At 36.1% G+C, this 22,698-nt stretch overlaps 1 protein-coding gene across 2 annotated transcripts in view; it reads right to left on the bottom strand.

Annotated features, from left to right (window-relative positions):
* The window catches only part of ZRANB3 (zinc finger RANBP2-type containing 3), a 66,181-nt gene that overhangs the window by 10,213 nt on the left and 33,270 nt on the right, over positions 1–22,698 (bottom strand). For both annotated transcript variants that reach the window (XM_039342362.1, XM_039342363.1), the window contains 8 exons: positions 21,693–21,812; positions 15,483–15,602; positions 13,889–14,068; positions 11,809–11,961; positions 9,725–10,181; positions 5,930–6,079; positions 3,150–3,241; positions 1,369–1,470 (listed from right to left, as the gene is read on the bottom strand). In XM_039342362.1, coding sequence (XP_039198296.1) covers positions 1,369–1,470; positions 3,150–3,241; positions 5,930–6,079; positions 9,725–10,181; positions 11,809–11,961; positions 13,889–14,068; positions 15,483–15,602; positions 21,693–21,812 — 1,374 coding nt within the window. The remainder of the gene's footprint in view (positions 1–1,368; positions 1,471–3,149; positions 3,242–5,929; positions 6,080–9,724; positions 10,182–11,808; positions 11,962–13,888; positions 14,069–15,482; positions 15,603–21,692; positions 21,813–22,698) is intronic.

Raw genomic sequence — 22,698 nt, 5'->3', positions numbered from 1 at the left:
ATAAGGAGGAAGCTGTTCAACCTCAAACATGAAATAAGACATAGGACGTTTAATGTTCTTTTGATTTACTTATTTATGGATAAATCATAAGGAAATCTTGAGACAGTGGCTGGGACACAAATGTGCATGCGGTTATGCATGCAGACACTGTTGTCATATTGGCCAAGGGCCTGGTTTGCAAAACAATACGAGACCGTGGGTGGCACTGGGATATACAGATCTGACCACTAGTATATCAAAGACCAAGATAATTTGTTTACAGAGGAAATCAAATGAAAAATTGCAAATTATATATAAATGGCTAAAAGTTAAAGTAGTAAAGTAAGTGAATTTGTGTAGTTTTACAGCATATCAGAAAAATAGGGAAATGAAAATTTCAAACTATACTTATACTGGTAGAAAGATAGTGAGCAATACGTAGTCTAACATGGGGAATGTTTGTCAAAAGAAGTAAAAAAGAAAGAAGCTATGTATAAGAGTGTGCTTCTGTCTATTTCCTTAAATGAAAATGTCAGTATTTCAGGAAAAGCATTGAACGTGAATGTCATGGAAACAGGTTAAAAGAAACAAGAAGAGACAAATGATAATAAATGTGGAATTAATGCAAAAGCGAGTGATCGGTACAAAAGACATACATCAAAGTGGTTTGTACATAGAAAAACGAAATAGGCTTGAATTATTAAAGAAATATAGGAAGGAAGAGTGAATATGAAGAGGTGAAGAAGGCTGAGAATTTATGGCTGAACAGATGAGATCCTAAAAAAGAGAGGTGAGAAATTTAAGGCCATTAAAATAATTTGGAATAGGAATTTAGTGGAATGGTATTAATGGTATTAATTAATGGTATCAATATAAACTGAATTCAATTTTATTTTTATTCCTTTTCTTAATTTATGCTTTTATATTCCTTTGCTTACTCCTCTTATTGATATCATTGTTATTATTATTATTATTATTATTATTATTCTATTGCTTTGTATGTACACTGAGAGCTTCTGCACCAGAGACAAATTCCATGTGTCTAATCAGAAGGCAAATAAAGTAATCCACTCCATTCCCATTCTCATTCCCTATTCCATTCCATTTCATTCTATATTATCTCTTACTCTCCTTCTGGACCTTGCATTATGTTACTTACCATGAAAGGGAAAAGCATGAATAAGTAGTATGAGTACATATGAAATTAAATAATTTAGTCTATGTACAAAAAATGAATGGAGTGTTTTTCTTCCCAAAAAAAAGAGAGAGAAAGAAATAGATATCTCTAAACAAAAACAACACTAAGAAATCAATTTAGGTTAATATAGTCAAAAGATATAACTTGGGTTTTATTTATAGCTTTATCAAGAATCATGGAATAAAACTTACCAGTGTATGGTTCTGTTTTTGTTGAAAACATGCTGGTAAATCTTCCCAGTTGCCTACTTTTATATCAAGTGGAATGAAATTGCAATTGAGAGGTTCTCCAGCCTGGATAATCAAATAATAGACACTTAGTACCTTAGATCAGGAAGTTATTCAGCCTGCTAATGATTTCAAGGAAAAATTAGTTATTTACATGTGAGTGAAGTGGCCATCTGTCACATGGATTGCATCTCTGGGTACAGGTTACTTTCCTATGTAGAGGCAATGTGGAAACTTGTAGAGTATGGATTTCTTGTTGTGAGTCCCACTTTTTGTATTCAGCACAGCTCACAGTAAACCCTGTCATTTCCCAGAGACTGACATAGTAAAATTGAGGTCACTATCATTTGATCACAAGTGGAGCACAAGGTATCTATGATAGATGTCATAGATAAGTAACTGGTTCTTCAGTTGGAACCTGTAATTCACACATGGATGACTAGTTTATTACTTAGAGAAGGATGTGATAATCATATACTGATTGAATAACATTTTCTAAAGATTGTCTAGTAGGTGATGAAGCTATACAGTTTCCTGACACAAAGGGAGGCCACAAAGAAAAACTAGAAATCTTCTGATAGAATAGGTACTGATCTGCAGGACTGTTGTTTGCCAAACAACAAACATAACAAAATCACCCTTTTAAATACGGCCCAGATTTGTAGATTAGCTTTCAAAAGACAAGGTTTACATGTCTTGCAGCTTGTAAATTGGGTTTTCCACAATCTGAGATGGTTGGACTTCCAGCCTTAAGAAACTACACCATTTAAGGAACTTGCTCATTATAGAAATGGAATAATTGAAAGAATAATTAGTAGTTGGTTTCCGACCTGATAATAAATGGAGAAGCCGATTGTATCAAGATCTCAAGAGACATTAACTGTTGCCTTCTGCAAATTCAGCCTGAATATTAAATAATAAGGTAGATCTCCTATACTTACAATAGAATGGGGACATGGGAAAATTTGAAGATACAAACGTAGTATCTGTGGAGAAAACAGCAATCCTAGAGCAATTGGTCATGTACGGATGGAGCTTGAAATCTGCTTTGAAGAGACCACAATATCTCTTCCCATGACAGAGATGTCCTGAAGACATGATAGGAACATCATAGGAAGGTGCTGGTTATGGGACTATTCCAGGCAACAACTATCTTAGGTTGAAAATTACATTACCTAGAGGAGGAAGGCAAGAATGGGTGGAAAGCCATAGTGGATTGTATTGACTAATTATGGAATGCTCTAAGACAGTGTTTCTCAACCTTGACAATTTTAAGGCATGTGGACTTCAACTACCAGAATTCCACAGCCAGCAATGCTGGCTGTGGAATTCTGGGAGTTGAAGTCCACATGCCTTAAAATTGTCAAGGTTGAGAAATGCTGCTCTAGGAATTGTACACTAGCTGGATTGGGATAGTAATATGGTTGATACTGCAATATCCAGTGGTCAATGTTAAAAGAGAATGACTCAACGAGAAGCCACAGAACTGATGGAAATTGGAAAATTTCCCAACAGCAAAAAATAAGTATGTTTCTGCAATTTCTGTCCTCAGTTTTTGCCAACTTCTTCTAACTTATGTCCCTCAAAATTCAGCCTCTTTGCTTTCTTTCTACATTCTATAGTTTTATACTCTTTCAGAAATGCTTTTCAGAAGGCATAGAAAAGTCACGAGCAAAAGAAATAGAAAATATTGTACCAATCAGAATTCTACCTGTGCTTCTTTGAATCCAAAATTAATTCCTCACCTTTGTGTAGGCATGAATTCGGTCAGTGTTCCTACTTGCGCAGAACAGTAGACTAAGATATGTTAGTGTGGATTCTGAATCGTTTAAATACTCTGTGAATAAAAACGATTTAAGTTTTATTACAAAATAATTTTACTTTCATATCTTTATAACAATTATGATAATGAACATGCCACCGAGCAAGCACATTCCACCTGATTTACCAGGAAACTTCCTAAGATGCAACCACATCCTTAGATCCTACCTAGTTTGTTGTGGCACAGGGGTTATTTAGTACTTGATAGATTTATGTTACATGGTGATTCTACTTACGACTGCAATGCTTATGATCAAAGTTCCAGCCTTAGTGATAATTGTAAGGCAAGGATTACTTGTATCTAAAACAACTGCAATGAGGCCCAGCTCTTACCAAAATGATATGAGAAAAACATCTAAGGAAGTACCTTTATAGTAGGTGGTCTATTTAAATCTTTTCATTTACTCAAGAAATAAGAATAACAATCTAACTGTATCTCCAATTTATAATTCCCAGTAGAAATAGAAAACAATAATAGTCTATTGTTGTAAATATTGAATTGAATTGATCTAGACCTTGACCCAGATCTAGTTTCTAATTCTTATTTTCAAGGATCCTTTAAGCCCTAGTATACCAAAAACACAGCTTCTGGTTTTTTTCTCTATGGCAGTGTTCCAAGGACGTAAAAGATTATTATTAGAAAGATACTAGGATGTTGTATAACATTTTTATTATTATATATCATTAGCATGTCAAAGCACATCTGTCAACCCTACAACGAACCTGGCTGCAGCCATTTTCCTCGTTCTAAGTTGCCACAAGATTGGGAGGGGGGTGGAGGATTTCTAAATAGTCAAACCATTTTACTGTCCTATGGGAACCAAGATCATTTCTGTCAGTTAGATAGGGGCAGGAACATTTAGTTAGAAAGCCCGCCAAACTCTTCTATTGGGGAACATAGCTAACTGCATACCACTGGGGTGGGAAATTTAACTTTGTAATATTGTTGCTCTCTGAAGGGATCTTCAGACTTGGTTTCACTTTTGACCGTGCCAATACTATGTAACCAATAAACATGTTCTTTGAGGAAATTTCAAGCCTCAGAGTTCTGATTTGTTTGGTCTTATCTATCAGAACCTTAACAACATCACCCTTATTTGGCTATGTTCAAAGCCAATTGTATGCATTAAAGCTATATATAAACTAGTGTTGTTTTTTTTGATGACGAACTTCACGGACAAATTCATGCAAATTTCTTGGAAACATTTTCAGAAATTGTTTGCTTCTGCCTTCTTCTTAGTATTGAGGTATAAGCAAATGGCCCAAAGTCACCCATTTCCTGCCTAAGGCAGAACTAGAACTCAGAGTCTTCCAGTTTCTAATGAAGTTACTTTAACAACTAAGTCAAACTAATGTTTTATAGGTGGCAATTGGATCCTAAAAAGTTATCTTGTATGTATCCTAATTTACAGCCCAAGTGTTGGAGGTGTGGTAGTCTTGATGCAACTTTTTTTCATATTTGGTGGACTTGTAAAAATATTAAGGGTTTCTGGATCATGATTTGGTGGAACATTCAAAAGATTTTCAAAAGGAAGATAAAGTTTACTCCTCAACTATTTTTATTAGGGATTTTTGAGGATTTTGATGTTAAAGATACTGTTTTAATGTTGAATTTAATTACAGCAGCAAGGTTATTGATAGGTCAATATTGGAAGAAAGATTCATTGCCTACATTAGAAGAATGGACATTTAAGGTTTCTAACTTAGCAGAAATGGCTAAAATTTCTGCTTATTTAAAGGATCATATGCAAGAAAGATATATTATAGTATGGAGAAGATGGATAGATTATATTAAGATTAAATATGGAACTGAAAAGTTTCACTTATTTTATGATTAAATAATAAGTATTCATAATATTTAAATTAAAATTTTCTTTTATTATATAATAATTGATTATAAATGGATTTGTTTATGATATGTTATTAAGATTTAAAGGGAGTTAAGGTTTAAGTATGATTTTAATGATTGTATAAATTGTTAAACTTGCTTAGCCTATGATTAATATATTTGTTAATTTAATTAGATTATGTTTAATACGTTTGAAATACCCTATATTTGGCTCCGAGAAGTTGGAGGGTCGGGGTTGGGGGGAGGGTAAATGGGTTCATTTTATTTTGTAATTTCTAATAAAACTTTTTGAATTAAAAAAAAAAACTAAGTCAAACTGGCCCTCACTTCTAATTTAGCAGATGAATATTTTGGAAGTATAATCTTGTTATAGAGAGAGGCAACTCTGTTAATCAAGTTAATTTGGTAGACAAATAAGATTTTTTTCCCAATAGGACATTTTCTTGCATCATCTAAATTCTCAAAATGCAAACTATAGCCCTACCATGGTCTCCAAAATGTACTGAGGGCATCTTGTAAGTCTTTCTAAGCACTGTGTTCAACAACAGAGGAGAGGAAGAATCCAACAAGTTTTTACATTATTCTTTGTAGAGTTTTGTGTTCCATTGTTAAACAAGTTGACTTCCACTAATAAGTCTTTCCCTGCCTCTCATTCCCCTACATTCTCCACTTCCACTCCAAATTGGCTCCAAACCTTAAAGACTAGATAGAAATTTTCTCATCATTTAAACATTTTGCAAATGTTATACATGCAACAATCACTGAAGAGCTGATAATTCTCAAACTTCTAGATATCCCACAGCCCAAACCTGAACATGTAATAATTAGTGCCAGAAGGAAGGCAATATTTATTACCTTCTTTGAGTTCTTGCTTGCAGCAGTCCGATTTCTTATTTGTTTCTTCCTTGATCATCTCTATATCATTAAGACCTATGTTATTTTTGATTGCATTTCCATCTTCGCTTTCAGTAGAGAGAAAACCAATTTGACTTTCCTTTTGTATAACTATGGGTGTTAAAAAGCAAGAAGGAATAACATATATTATACTGTTGGGAAAGAAAAGCTAACATAAATGCTAAGGTACATTTCTGTTATAAAGTCTACTACTTAGTTCTTAAGAGAAGAGTAGCAGTTAATTGTAGTTAACCATAAGTAATTATATAGATAATTATCAGATTAAACAAGGACAGGATATGTGCCTGCCAACTACTTGTCTTATGCTCATACTCAGTGGCTATGGGTACAAAAATAATAACATAGTCACCAAACGTCTAGCAATTTTCTAAATAGATGGTTAAAAAAATTAAAAGAACAGAATAAAAAGCTACATAAAATAGAAAGGCTGATAAAGACATAGTGGAAAAAGAATAACAATACTAAACAGAGTTTTTAATTATAATAAAATTTGAAAAAATTATTTCATTAATTGTCTAGAATTATTTATTATGCCATCTTAAAATACAAGTAGAGAGTTCTATAACGCTTTAAACATGTTAGTATTGATATCACTATTTATAAATATTAAAAGAAAAAGAAAAAAAGAAAATTAAAAAAGCAAAAAAGTATAAGAAAATACAAAAATAAAAAGATGAAAAATCTATAAATTGCATTGTTTAAATTGCCTTCCATTGTACCCAGTTATTAATTTCATCAATATATTTATAAAGATTGAAACTGTTTTCAATTACTTTCTTTGCATCTATTATTTCCTCTGTGCTTTGGTACGACCATAGATTTGACACTTGAATAAATAATAATTGCATATGCTGAATGAAGGAAATACCTACATATACATCTGCCTCTCCAAGTCTCCAAGAATTATCACAGGACTCTTTAAATGTCACACACAGGGTAATTATAGAATATTTGCAAAATACTCATATTAGTGTTTTTTTTTTCTTAGAACGACTCTTTAATCCCTTGCATTAAGGTGGAGTTGGAGTGACTGAATGGAGCTGAGCATTTACTGGCCAATTGCCCTTCCTGATGCCTACACAGAGTTCGCAGCAGTTATTTTCTCATTGTGCCTAGAGCAGGCATGTTAAACTGCCGGCCCGAGGGGCTGGATGCGTTACGACGAAACCGCGTCCACCACATTGCCGGCAATGGGGAAAAAGTCGTGATGTGTTGCACGTCAGTGACGTCGCAAGTTTGACATGCCTGGCCTAGAGAGAGAAATATCTGCCGCTTTGTTGTTGTTGTTGTTAATTGCGAAGTCGTGTCCGACCCATCGCGACTCCATGGACAATGTTCCTCCAGATCTTCCTGTCCTCTACCATCTTCTGGAGTCCATTTAAGTTCACACCTACTGCTTCAGTGACTCCATCCAGTCATCTCATTCTCTGTCGTCCCCTTCTTCTATTGCCCTCAACCTTTCCCAGCATTAGGCCCTTCTCCAGTGAGTCCTTCCTTCTCATTAGGTGGCCAAAGTATTTGAGTTTCAACTTCAGGATCTGGCCTTCTAAAGAGCAATCGGGGTTGATCTCTTCTAGAACTGACCGGTTTGAACGCCTTGCAGTCCAAGGGACTCGCAGGAGTCTTCTCCAGCACCATAGTTCAAAGGCCTCAATTCTTTGGCGCTCAGCCTTTCTTATGGTCCAACTTTCACAGCCATACATTGCAACTGGAAAACCATGGCCTGGACTATACGCACTTTTGTTGGCAGGGTGATGTCTCTGCTTTTTAGAATGCTGTCTAGATTTGCCATAGCTTTCCTTCCCAGGAGCAAGCGTCTTTTAATTTCTAGGCTGCAGTCCCCATCTGAGGTGATCTTTGAGCCCAGAAAAATAAAATCTGTCACTACCTCCATTTCTTCCCCATCTATTTGCCAGGAATTGAGATGGCCGGATGCCATGATTTTGGTTTTCTTAATGTTGAGTTTCAAGCCTACTTTTGCACTCTCCTTCTTCACCCGCATCAAGAGGCTCTTTAGTTCCTCTTCACTTTCTGCCATTAGACTGGTATCATCTGCATATCTTAGGTTGTTGATATTTCTCCCGGCAATCTTAATTCCAACTTTTGATTCATCTAGCCCTGCCTTTCTCATGATGTGCTCTGCATATAAGTTAAATAGGCAGGGCGACAGTATACAGCCTTGCCGGACTCCTTTTCCAATTTTGAACCAATCAGTGGTTCCGTGTCTAGTTCTCACTGTTGCTTCTTGACCCGCATATAGGTTTCTCAAGAGACAAATGAGATGGTCTGGTACTCCCATCTCTTTAAGAACTTGCCACAATTTGTTGTGGTCCACACAATCAAAGGCTTTTGCATAGTCAATGAAGCAGAAGTAGATGTTTTTCTGGAACTCCCTAGCTTTCTCCATTATCCAGCGTATGTTGGCAATTTGATCTCTAGTTCCTCTGCCTCTTCGAAATCCTGCCTGTACTTCTGGTAGTTCTCGATCCACATACTGCTGGAGTCTAGCTTGTCGGATTTTAAGCATAACTTTACTAGCATGTGAAATGAGTGCAATGGTGCGATAGTTTGAACATTCTTTGGCATTGCCTTTCTTTGGAATTGGAATATAAACTGACCTTTTCCAATCCTGTGGCCACTGTTGAGTTTTCCAAATTTGCTGGCAAATTGAGTGTAGCACTTTTACTGTATCGTCTTTTAAGATTTTGAATAGCTCAGCTGGAATACTGTTACCTCCACTAGCTTTGTTGTTGCTCAGATTTTCTAAGGCCCATTTCACTTCACATTCTAGGATGTCTGGTTCGAGGTCAGTGACCATCTCATTGTAGTTATCTGGGACGTTAAGCTCATTCTTGTATAGTTCTTCTGTGTAATTTTGCCATCTCTTCTTAATCTCTTCTGCCTCTGTTAGGTCCCTGCCATTTTGGTCCTTTATCATGCCCATCTTTGCATGAAATATTCCCTTCATATCTCCAATTTTCTTGAAGAGATCTCTGGTCCTCCCTATTCTGTTGTTTTAACTCTTAGCCTTCTGAGTGTGAGGTGAGAGCTCCACCTCTAGGCCACCACGCTGCTCATTAAATGCAACTATTTTAGGCTTCAATTCAACTGAATTTAGCTTTTGTCCTGGTCCCACCTTTGTCCTAGCAACACTTCCTTTCACGCATCTGAGGTCAAACATGGCCCACAGCCTACAACCTTGGGGATGAAAGAAGATCTATCCTTGAACTAAGTTTTCCTACTGCTTCTTTCTTTTAGGAAAGCTCTAAATCAGGGATCTTCAAACTTGGCCCTTTTATGACTTGTGGACTTCAGCTCCCAGAATCCCTCAGCCAGCTTGTCTGGCTGAGGAATTCTGGGAGTTGAAGTCCACAAGTCATAAAAGGGCCAAGTTTGAAGACCCCTGCTCTAGATCAAGACTCTATGTATATTACTCAGAGAGGGGAGGTAGGAATGTTAGAAATGCAATAATAAAGATGAACAAAGTTGCTTCTTTTAACACGTCTAACAATAAGATAACATACAAATTAAATTTGTACCATGGACAATTACATTTATTTCTGCAAACCCTTAATTTATGCAACATTACACTTTTAGGCCCAGCTGCTAATTTCTGCTTTTAGCATTAAACGTTAGGATATTTTTGTATATGTGCTATCATGCAAACAGAGTAACAAGATGTGTTAAAACAATGGAAAAAAAAAGATTTTAACGGAAGCAAATACTTTTACTCACTTTTCTTTCTGCGAGGAGATTCACACATTTCACAATAGGGTAGCAATGAATTATTACTGTAAGTGCAAAGGCTGCAAAGCCAGGTTACTTCAGAAGCAAATCCTTTTGTTGACCCAGGTAAAAGGACACAATCCTCCTCCTGGAAATCTTCTTCTGAAAATGAACTGTCTCTTTCACTAAACAAGCATTTTCTCTTTCCTCTGTTAGGAACAATCTTGGGTGTAGATGGATCTACAGATCTTGGTCTCTTTGCCTCTCTACAAAGCTCATCTAGATCCTCTGGATCATGAGGCTCTGTGTTTCTGCCACTTTCCAGATCCTTTTCCTCTGAGGCTTGGGAAGAATTTGAACCCAAACACGGGGATGCATTACAACTGGAATCCATTTTTCGCTTTTTCTCTATATCTGGCTTTGGCGAAAAGAAGTCACGAATATCATGTTGCTTCTCTTTTTCAAACTAGGATGGAAGACCCAACAATCATTACTTTGCTTAATAATACAAGGATGTCCCTTCATTATCAATTACTATTCATTGCCCTTTCATTATCAATCATTTCCTATTTCAATTTCACCATTTTAGAAATAGTCCTTGACTTATGACTGGTCACTTAACAACTATTCAAAGTTATGACAAGCTTGGAAAAAGTTACCTATGAATGGTCCTCGAAGTTACAAATGCCACATGACCTCTGTGTTCACATAATCGCATTTAATACCAGTTCAGTGTATTGTGGTCACAATCATGTTTTGCAAATTATTTTTTTTTCCATTTTCCAGCAAAAAATGCCCATTGAGTAAGTTGGATTTAGATTTACAACCATGTTGATTCACTTAATGATTGTTTGTAAAAATGGTCATAAAACTGAGTTAGGTCATGGGGTAACTTGACTTATGACCACAATGACTTACAACCAAAATTACAGGCTCAGTTGTGATCATAAGTCTGTAGTTTGAATTTTAAGAGGCAATTTGACATCTTAAGAAAAAAAGTAATATTCTATATTTTAGAATATATTATACAATATACATTATTCAAACTATTTTTTTTTAAAAAGTTGGGATATTGGATATAGAGCTTTTAAACAAAATTGATATGTTAGATGCCAAATGAAAAGTAAGGTTTTGCATCAGTACTACTTACTCCAGACTTTTAAATCAATTTCACAAAATGAACTATTAATCCTAATATTTTGACAAATTTCACAAAATGAACTATTAATACTAATATTTTGGTCAAATAACATACATTTAACTCATTTTAATCTTTGCTATAGTTAAAACAATAGGAATCATGTTTGTTTCTATGGATTTGGATCTGATTTTGAAACTCAACTGACATAACTGGCTAGTTTTTTTAAAAAAAAAAATAATGAGCCGTGTAATTAATTCTGAACCTGTCTTTTGTTATTAGGAAAATGATGCTGTGAAGGGAGAGATCTGTTCTGCCAATGGTGATCATTTTTAGATTTCACAACTTGACATTTATATGAAGAATTATTAGTGCAGCTTGTAATGAAGCTAATGCCCTAGATAATATGCAAAAGGCTATTTGAGTAAACCCTGAACCAAAGTATTAAGACAAATTAATCTGCTATAATCTACCATTAACTTTCTGCAGAAAGTGCTAAAACTCCCAACACAGTTATCAAAGACCAAACAGAATTATAATCAGTGGACATAAGCATCTGCTAGAAGCACTGATAATGTCACACTTGTCACAATGCCATTACACAAATAACATATTGTATCTAATTAGCATCATTTGTGCAATATCATGACATGTGGAATGTCAGCTGCCTCTTCCGAATGTCTAGGTCAGCAAATCTGACAGAAATCATATCAATGGGTTTAAGAGAAAAATAAAAGAATACTTTAAATATAAAATAAAGCATTTATTCCTATGGATATTTCACTTCATTGATGATTCTAAAGCAGCATTACAACAGCTAACATTGGTGATGATAGAATGCTGTGTGAAATTCAGTTATTACAGTCGATCTAAACCAAAATGAGAAGTAGTTGTATATCAAAAACATAGTATTACTCTTGGATACTGAAAAGGATTTATATATGTACATTCTTACATGAGTGAATAACACCTCATCCTTGCTTTCATTTAGGCCTTCGCTTGGGGTCCAAACTTCAGCAAAATTCAAAAAATTCCATTTATCTTTATCACCTTCTGGTGCCTGTAGCTTTTCTTTCTTGCCATTTAATGTGGCACCTGTAACTGTGGCCTAAATAGTAAATGCATTTTAAAAAAACAACCCACATGTTATTATTTATCTATTTGTCTCATACTCAACTTCTAATAAGCATTCAAGATGAAAAGCAAAACACTTAGAAATAGAAATTAAAAGTCTGATATAAAAACTGTGTCTCTGCAGATTTCCAAAACAAAATTTCAAGAGAAAATATTCCTTAATATTCCACTGGAATATTGAATTATCACCTACTACTTCAAATGTCGCTCCCCAATACCAAAACTACTCTCAGATAACACAATCAAAATTAGCAGCAGAATAGTTGATTTTCAGCTATGCAATTTCCTGCATTTTCCTCCCTGTTGAAATCAAAGTGGGCTTATTAAGCCTCAGGGACATAATTAACATCCACATTATATCTTCAAATGCCCAACTTTCCCAGAAAAGAGGCGAGAAAGTTTGGCTGTACTCATTTGGCTTTTTCTGGGCCTAGAGAGCTAATATAACAACAAAGTGCCAAACGCCAAGAAAGACTGCCATTTCTCAAAATATATCATCCAAAATCATTCGCAGCTTTCAAAATAACAACTGCTTAGTTTCTATTTTAGCCGCCTTCCTAAGAACCTGGAAAGTTTGCCTCGTCTAAAAGCATATAATTCAATATTATCTTTTAAAAAAATAAAGGTACAATTATTCTTTATGTCTACTTCCCAGCAGTCTTGGAAAGAGTCTTACAAGCAATTATAAACTTGCCCTAGCCTAATGTTAATGTAAGAAACTTCTCTCATATTAAATCTTAAATATGTGACTAAACTCGGATTCTATGGCTCTAATAACTTCCCCCATCCCTGCATTATTTACCATGCTATGCAATAAATTATGGAGAACATGAAAACTTGCATATTATTTTGTGACCTCTGAGTTGCACTAATACAAATTTTGTTTTTGTACAGAATCTGCAGAGATGACAGATAGAGCATCCCAAATAATCTGACATTTCTTAAATTCTATAGCTCAACAAATTCTTTTTTCATTCCAAGGGTCTTGATTTCAGGTCTTTAATGTCAAATTAAGATAAATGACGACAAAACATGGAACATTTCCAAGGGTAAAGGCTGCTTCTTATTATCGTCTGACTGCATCTTCCAAGCTCTAATTACCTACATGAATATTTCCTCTGTTTCATTATCCTTGTCCTTTCAGAACTGAGACACTTCTGCTTTCTGAAGTATGGGTTCAGAGGCTTCTAAGGAAATTTTGTAGCGAAGAAACTTTTATGTGCCATTATGTCTTGACTGTTTCTTCAGATACATAATATTCTTCTTCAGAATGTAAACGAACCAAAACTTGATAGAAAAAAAGATGCTGGGTGAAAAAGGAACAGCGTAGAATGTACAGATAGTCCTCAACATACGACTACAATTGAGTCAAAATTTATGTTGTTAAGCGAGAAATTTGTTAAGTGAGTTTTGTCCCATTTGTCGCCACATTTGTTAAGTGAATCACTGCAGCTCTTAAATTAGTAATACAGTTGTTAAGTCAGGGGTCTTCAAACTTGGCCCTTTTATGACTTGTGGACTTCGACTCCCAGAATTCCTCTGCCTGGCTGAAGAATTCTGGGAGTTGAAGCCCACCAGTCATAAAAGGGCCAAGTTTGAAGACCCTTGTGTTAAGTGAATCTGGCTTCCCCGTTGACTTTTCTTGTGAAAAAGGGGATCACATGAATCCAGGAGACTGCAACCATCCTAAATGTGAGTCAGTTGTCAAGCATCCAAATGTAAATCACGTGACCATGGGGATACTGCCACGGTCATCAGTATGAAAAAGTCATAAGTCGCTTTTTAAAGCGGCGTTAACTTTGAACGGTCACTCAATGAACTATTGCAAGTTGAGGACTACCTGTATACATCCATACAGTACAAAACCTGTAGCAGCTGGGACTTTCAATATTTAATCCTACCTTACGATTCAGCATTGCCCACATTACAGAGTCTAATGTTCCATTTGCAATAAGATAATGGATATTCACAGAGTTACTCTGTCCTATCCGATGAGCTCTGTCTTCTGCTTGTTTTATATGTCCAGGGTCCCAGTATAGTTCAGCAAAAACAACATGAGTGGCAGCGGTGAAGGTTAAACCCTACATGTGATGAAGAAATAAATACTTGTATCATTTATCAAAGGCAACAAGCAATGCCTTTTATAAGCTTACGGCCTCTTATAGAAATTTTGGGGAACATTTAGTGATGTAATTAGAGAATATCATTCCTCTTCATCTTGGCTTACAAGGTTTTGTCTTCTTTGTAAAAATTCCCTCAAGAGGCCTAACAAGTAAAATAACATTGCTAATTGTTTTTCCACAGTAACAAAGCTGTAGCTCTTTCCTAAATATCTCATAAGAAATTGCATTATATAGACAGATATACTCATTCATAAATGAGGTGCTCCTATATATATATTGCAAGTAATATTAGTTTCTGGATCAGCTCTACGTGAGGTAGAACAACAGAACAAAGGCAAAGTAAAGAAAAGATGCATAGCACTTCAGCTAAATTCTTTAAAATAATGTAAGTTCCAGAAAAACATATTCTCTAATAATAGTAGAAAAATAAGTTGTTAAATATGCACACATACATATGAGCAAATGTAGGAAACAATGCAGATATATGCTACCAGTAGCTGGGGTCCACACTATAATTTGTGTTATGTTTGAATTTCCGGTAGGATAACACCCCTAGATGAAATTTCAGTTCTTTTTTTGAGAAGTGGTTCTACAATCATTTGGCTTTATTTAGTGTCCCCAAATGGAGACAACAGCACTTATCTGACTATTAGTGACTAAATTATAGAAGTTGTTAGTTTAGTCTTACTATTTATAATACTTAGCAAAAAAAAAAAAGTTAAAAGAATTTTTGCAAAAATGTTGCAATGTGTTGATTCTGGCATCTATTATTTGCTAGGCCGTGACATCACTGCTAGAATTTGCTTAAAAAGAAACTGAGTTAGAAATTCTGGTTCCTGAAGTTTCCTTCTGCAATTGGAAGTGTTCCTATTATTCAGGAGCATTTTGACCAGCTAAGGCTCAGACTAACAGAAAGTAAAGGCGATTTTGAGTTCTCCTTCACTTTATACTCCACACTCAACTCCACTGTGGACCTGGCAAACATCTTCTTTCTAGCTGTGAGCATAGCATATGTATAAATCTATATATGGAACCTATTCAGCCTAAGAGCTCCAAAAGTATTTTCCTATACTGGATTTGAAAATGATTCTACCAGTGTTCCATACCAGGGAACAATTTTAAGGTATTTAAGTAATATACTTAAGTTTAAATCTATGCTCATGATTATAAAATATAAGTCTACTGTGCTAAAAAAAAGGCTTTATTGTATTTGATTCTTAGAGGTACACTGAATAATGATCAACAGATGCTTTGCAAAATGGTCAACTAAGAAAAGTTAATTCAGCATCTATTTAAACAAACAGGTTTTATGCACACAAACCCAGAGAAAGAGAGATGGGTGAGAGGGAGAGTTATTTATTTAAGTCATTACCTGGCCAGCAGCCTGAATGCTTAAAATGGCCACTCTGGTAGCTGGATCTTTTTGGAACTGATTTACAAGATTTATTCGTTCTGCTGAAGGTACACTGCCATCTATCCGAATATAACGAACCTATACCATATAAAGTAACAGAAACAATCACCTGAAGAAAATCCTTGAGTTTTGACAAAAACAAACAAACAAACAAACAAAAACAACAACTGACAATTGGGAAAGAAAGATGTTAATGAGATTACTAATTTCCACATTGAATATGGTCATCAGACCAATCACAATTAAAGTGTATGTATGTATGTGTGTATGTATGTATGTATGTAACATATTCAATCTCAAAAGAACAGCAGCTTTAGACACATCATTTTTGCTTCACAGATAAACTTTCCAGGGATATAGGTCCCTAGTTTGAAAAGATAACAATTCTTAATAGAGAAAGCTGCTCTAGTCTTCCACAGGAAGAACAAGTGCGAAGGTCTGATGGCCAGATGCTGTTGCCTCATAGCTAGAAGGGCCCAGATTGCAATAATCTCTGTCAGACTATATCAGCTATTATAGCAAGAACATAAAGAAAAATGTTACTAGGAACCAGAGACAGTTAGGTCACTATCAATAGAACTAGAACTAAAAGGATGAAACTAAAAGGGAATTTATCTTTGGGGGATCCAAAACACTGACATTGCTAGAACTCCCAGATTGTATTTGCATAAATTCAGGAGAAGCAAAGGACATGTTGGGCATAGCAGGGAGATGATATTATGGAAGCAACAATATTGGTTGAGGAATCTGCAGTTCATGTCATTCCACTTTTGCTCTGCCCCTGTCTAAAGACAACAGACAAAATAATAGAACAACAAAACATCAGAATTGGAAGGGACCTTGGAGGTCTTCTAGTCCAAGGGTCCCAACCCCTGATCCATGGATCGGTACCGAGCCGCAGCATGCCAGCAACCAGTCCACACAAACAAGCAAAGTCCTATCCGTGGGATGCAGGCAGCACACACCCTCCGGTCCGTGGAAAAACTTTTCTCCATGGAAATGATCCCTGGTGCCTAAAAGGTTGGGAACCTCTGTTCTAGTCCAACCTCTTGTTCAAGCAGGAGAGCCTGTATCATTTCAGACCAATGGCTGAAATGACCAGTTTCTTCTTAAAAGCCTCTAGTGGAGGAGCACCCACAAGTACTGAAGGGAAGTTGTTCGGTAGACTTTGTAATGAGACACAGTGGCTCAGTGGCTTAAATGATGCTGGATTTGTCGGACAGAGAAGGTTGGCTCTCCGGATTCCAGCAGTTTGATCCTTAGCACCATGTGACGGAATGAACTTCCATCACTCACTTCAGTTTCTGCCAACCTAGCAGTTCGAAAGCATGCAAACGCAAGTAGATAAAAAAGGTACTACTCTGGTGGGACTAATAAGCAAGAAACCAATGGGCACCGGACTGACCTGAATGAGAGGCAAAAACCAGCGGAGAAAAAGCCCCAGATGATGCTGACACTCCAACAGAATGTCGTTAGCTGCTTTGTGTGTGATGCATGGTGGATAGCACACGAACATGAACTGAACAATCTTAGCAATCTTAGGCAGCCAAACTTCTACTATGTAATAACATTGTAGATTCCTGGCTTTCATGTACCAATGCCACATGCTAAATAATAGTAATAATGGACCTTGTAAGTTTCCTATGCTCCAGTGATATCATGGGGTTGTCTTTAAAAATGATTCGGAAACATTAAATGGCACAACGTGCAGCTGTTTAAATATTGGAAGAGCAAGGCAGTAAAACAAGTAACACTTCTACTGAACGAACTGCACTTGTTGTATTATTATTTAACATTAAAATATTAATGGATAGTCAACTAGTTAAACTGATATAATAAAAACTTTTGGAGAGTTTAGAATCATGTTATGTTATCTGAGGTTGCGACATCAATTTCAATACTTTTTAACTGTTGCAAGACAACCATTTAAATTGACAGGGTAATATCTACAAACATAGTCATGTAACATGTGCAAATCATAGACAAAACAAGTAAATGTAGCCAAATGGCTTGAAAATCCTCTTCCCTGCTTTGTGTCAAGAACAGCTAGTTTAGAAATTTTGTTGATTAAAATTCGTGAATCATCTAAAATAAGGGAATAATGATTAATAAGAAAGATTATAAATAAGAGCTTTTGCTGATGATTTGGTTGTTACTTTGTCTCAACCAACTTATTCGGTATTGGAGTTGTTACATATTATAAATCAGTATGGGCAAGTTTCTGGTTTTAAAGTTAATAATAATAAGACTAAAATATTATCTAAAAATATGACTAATTTGGATAAAGAGATTTTAGTTAATTTGACAGGTTTTGAAATAGTAAAAAAGGTTAAATATTTGGGGTTTTTTATAACTGCTTCTAATGTAAAATTATATAAAAATAATTATGAAATGTTATGGCTTAAAATGCAGAAGGATTTGAATGATTGGAAAAAACTTCATTGCTAACACAATCTTCAAACAACCAAACCAAGCCTATATACATGAACATCACCCAAGAAACACATACAAATAAAATTCACTCCATAATTGGTATAATGAGATGGAGGAATTCATTTAGAATGGCAAAGATATATCCAGTTGCTCACTGTGGAATAGATCGTAAATTGCTTTTGTTGAAGTGTCAACTAAGCTAATGCAGAAGAACAAATCACCCAGTTTCTAGGGCAGTGATTCTCAACCTGTGGGTCGGGACCCCATTTGGGGTCGAACGACCATTTCACGGGGGTCACCAAACAACGCAGTCTGCCATTTTTTTCCCCTTTTCCTTAGCTGTGCTACTCCCTTTTATTCTATTGGCTTTTGAAAGCCAATAGGATAGACTCTCTTGAATAGAGTCTAATTCTATTGGCTTTCAAAAGCCAATAGGAATTGTCCAGGCTGTCTCTGCCCTGCTGAGCCTGCCAAAAGTCTCATTCTGCAAATGGTGCTGCACCAGTTGAGTAGTCGACTTAACGACCGGTTGAGTAGTCCTCGACTTACAACCGGTTGGGGGTTGCGGCATTAAAAAGGTTGAGAACCACTGTTCTAGGGTATCATCTTGAGAATATAGCCACCATTTTAAGGAGACAATCAGAAATAGTTTTGGGAGGTCAAGGTATACACCAATACCAAAGAAGAAGATTTAACAGGGTGCACAAGCTCTCATAAATATCCTTCATTTCATAGGCTAACAAAATAATGCTTAGGATCATTCAATGCAAATGGGAGTCCCACCTGACAACTGAGACACCACATATTCAAGCTGATTTTAGAAAAAGAAGAAAAAGAAACATTAGGTTTGATGCACAACTGATCATGAAAAAAAAGTCAAAGAATACTAAAAAGAAATCAATATGTACTTCATTGATGAAAGAAATACATTTGATTATTTGCGCTGTGGCATGCTGTGTAATGTCCTTAGAAAAATGTGGCAGAACATGACAAAGTAGATTGCCCTTAAATCAACAAAAGAATAAGACAAGCCTCATGATTTATTCAGTCTTAATGATGAATATGTATAGAGAAATGCAGAATTGGAAGCAGATGAGCAAAGTTTTAAAATTGGGAGAAAGAAACATTATTAACTATATATGCTGATTACTACTATGATAGTAAAAAATTTAAAAACTCTAGTAATTAAAAGAGCATAGTGAACCACAGGACTAAGATTAAATATAAAGGTCAAACAAATGACAACAATTACAGGCTTAGGTTCACTTGTTAGCCTAAAAATTATCAGACATTACTGAAATGGTCTATGGCAGTGATGGCAAACCTTTTAGAGAATGAGTGCCCAAAAACTGGCCCCGCTCCACCCCCTGCCTGCCAGCAGGGTCACTCACCACCTCCAGGGCCCAACACAGATCGCTCAGGCAGCCCAGCAGCACCATGGCGGCCACGCCCTCTGCCTGCACCCCGCAGCATCAACTGTGTGCAATGGGGCATGAGGGCAGAATCTTGTCTGTGCTACCTAGCTGCCATATCCTTGGCTTGCTGCTCCGTGTGGGCCACGCTTGGGGGCAACTCTCCTCTGGGGGGGGTTTGCTGGTGAGGGGGTCACGGGGGGAGGCAAGGCTGGGGCAACGGCAAGTGTGCCCACAGAGAGAGCTCTGAGTGCTGCCTCTGGCACGCATGCCATAGGTTCACCACCACTGGTCTATGGCTTCTGACTTTTAGGATCAATAATCACTATAATAGAACCAACAATCAAGAAATACACTAGAAACTAGTACTTGACAGAGTTACAGTGAAGACCTTGGAAAAAATATTCAAACATCATGATATATCTACAGTAGTGACCAAAATTGTGGAAACCTTTTGGGAAAAGTGTATTTTTGAGGTTTGATGGCTAATAACACCACTATTTTTTGGATACATCAGTGGAAAGATAATTTAATCAAGAATCTAATGCAACATAGTTTGTTCAATTATCTGTACTGTTCTATAAAACATTACAGCCAAATAACCAGAAAAAGGCACAACTTGCTTAGGTTGATGTCAGGTAGCTTTCCTTCATCTGATTGTAGCCAATAAGCATGAGTGTTTAGAGAGCCAATCAGGTGTCATCTTGTTTTGGCAATAAGCCAATCAGATCACAGTAGGATTCAGTTATTGATGTCATGTATTGAAGCTAGTATGAGGACATTTGTCATTGTGTTATGTGATCACTATCAAGTTGGTTGGGGGTTTTTTTGTGTTCTTTCATTTAGTGAGCTTATAAAATGTAATAAAGTTAAAGTAATGGTGCAAAGAGTTGACTGGTTGCCCAGAAAACAATGTAAAATAGTATTATTAAGTGAACAAGGCTACAGTTATAAAGAAATTAGAATAAAAATTGGTGGAAACTTAACCAAAGGTGACATTTCTACCGTACACTTTTCCCAAAAGGTTTCCACAATTTTGGCCACTACTGTATTTCTACAAAGATCAGTTGGTGCAGGTATTAGTTTTTCCTATGATAGTCTAGGCAAGAGAAAGATGGACTTTGAAGAAGCAGGATAAGAAGAATATTGACACTTTTGAATTCTGATGTTGGGAAACACTCCTGAGAATACCAAGGATGCCAAGAAAACAAACAAAGGTTCATCAGACAAATCAGACCAGATTTCTCTTGAAACACAAATGACCAGGCTCAAATTATGCTACATGAACATATTATGTAAAAACCCAGCTGTCTTGAAAAATCCAGAATGCTGGGACAGGTGGAAGGAAAGAAGAGAACAACCAGCAATAAGGCGAATGGACTTTATTACAATAAAGATAAGGTCATCTCTTGGAAGACCAAAGGGTCAGGATGAGGATAGATACTCCTGGAAAAGCTCTATCTTGTGGTCATTAAGAATCAACACTATCTTGATGGTAATCACATGCATCAAAGCACACGTATTAGTATATGATTCTTGATAGTACGATAGGAACCAAAGCTAAGCAACATTTTTAGAGGAAAAGTAAAGGCTACAGTGGGCTAAGACCAGATTGTGGGCTTGGACAGCAATAGAATTTCTCTGTTGTCTTTACATGGACTAAACCAGTGGTTCTCAACCTTTCTAATGCCACGACCCCATAATACAGTTCCCCATGTTGTGGTCACCCCCAACCACTTATACATCACCGGGTGCCAGGGGCGTGGCCAAAGAAAAGGGGGGAAAAATGGCGGACAGCCTTGCTTGGCGACCCCCGTGAAATGGTCGTTCAACTCCAAATGGGGTCCCGACCCACAGGTTGAGAATCACTGGACTAAAGTTTATTAATCTGAGTAGTATAAGCTCTTACACTGTTCCAGTGTTAGTCTTTGGTCCACTGCTGTTGGCCTTCCAACAAGGTGTAAAGAGTCACTTATTTACTATAAGTGAATAACAATTTACGTAGGATCTTCCCCCTCCTGGCACCCCGCTCCACACATTTTGGGACTGTAGTACAGCTAATTGGGTATTCTGAAGTTGCAGCCCCAACATAGGTGGAAAGCACCATGCTGAGTAAAGCTAATGTATGCAGTGCTATCTGGTTTTAACTGTTAATTTTCACTTAATAATTGTTTATTTTATAGAGTTTATAACACAGTGGAAAATATGTCAGTAGTCAAGACAGTACAGACGTACACTTACCCTTTTTTTGTAACTGTGATGTTCACATTTACAGCTTAATAAGAGCCTCCAATAGCAATCTAATTTCATAAAGCATATTTACCTTGCTTTCAATCACTGCCTCAGTACATGCCTGCAGCATACGTAAATGATGAGCAAAGACCAGAAACTTCAGTTCTTCATTCTCCAGCAGCATTTTAATATAATCCTTTACTGCTCCTGCCTAAAATATACAAGCAAATCGGAATCTTATTATAATTATTGAGAAAAGGAAAGGCAGAGGGACACCAACAAAATACCAGGTATCTTAAGTTATAAAATAAAACTGCACAAATAAACTATTAATTTCTTTTTTTAATGTAGATTCAGGCTAAGAAAAAGCAAACTATGGCATCAATTTTATTACATACTGGTTCATCATTCTACTCCATCATACTAGCTCATCAATTCCTGTAAAGATTTTTGTGCTACTTATGTTCAAAGCAAACAAGGCAAGCATGACAAATAATACACACACCAACAGTACATGAATTTACAATCTCTTAAGATTTGTATTAAAAATATTTTTTGAATGAAAGTGTTTCTACTTAACTGTGACAAGGAATTCTTCAATTCAACAAAGACTAATAAAATGTCTCCCAGATGCCTGCATATTCAGCCATCCAATATACTATATCCCAAATTATATGCAGAGAAACTGATTCTCAAGTTGGTCTTTTGAGGGTTATGTTATGCAGTACAAAAAACTGTCCAGTTTGACAAAAAGATTACCACTCAAAGTTCTTGAAATTAATATTTAAGTGCTGCTGCTAGGGATGACGTACTACTAGTTAAATGTCAGAACATATATTTGTTATCATAGAAAACTTTAAGTAAAATATAGTACTTATTACTATTAAATATGTTTTTGATAATATATCCTAAAACGAGGCAGTTCATGGACAAATTAAAAGTAGAATTTAGTTCAGGGTGTGTAGGGAATGAAGAATGGTTAACAAAAATCTCCCACGATATATCTATTCATAGAAGCTTTTGCTGGATCTGGGCATCTTACAGATGGAAAATTATTTCTTTCTGGTTTTCAATTTTTTTTTGTTATAAAAAGGTAG

This window comes from Crotalus tigris, unplaced genomic scaffold (assembly GCF_016545835.1).
Source record: "Crotalus tigris isolate CLP2741 ecotype Arizona unplaced genomic scaffold, ASM1654583v1 scf7180000017790.654992, whole genome shotgun sequence".
NCBI classification, from domain to species: domain Eukaryota; kingdom Metazoa; phylum Chordata; class Lepidosauria; order Squamata; family Viperidae; genus Crotalus; species Crotalus tigris.
Note: the sequence above shows the minus strand (reverse complement) of the source record. Positions and strands in the feature narration are given on the sequence as shown.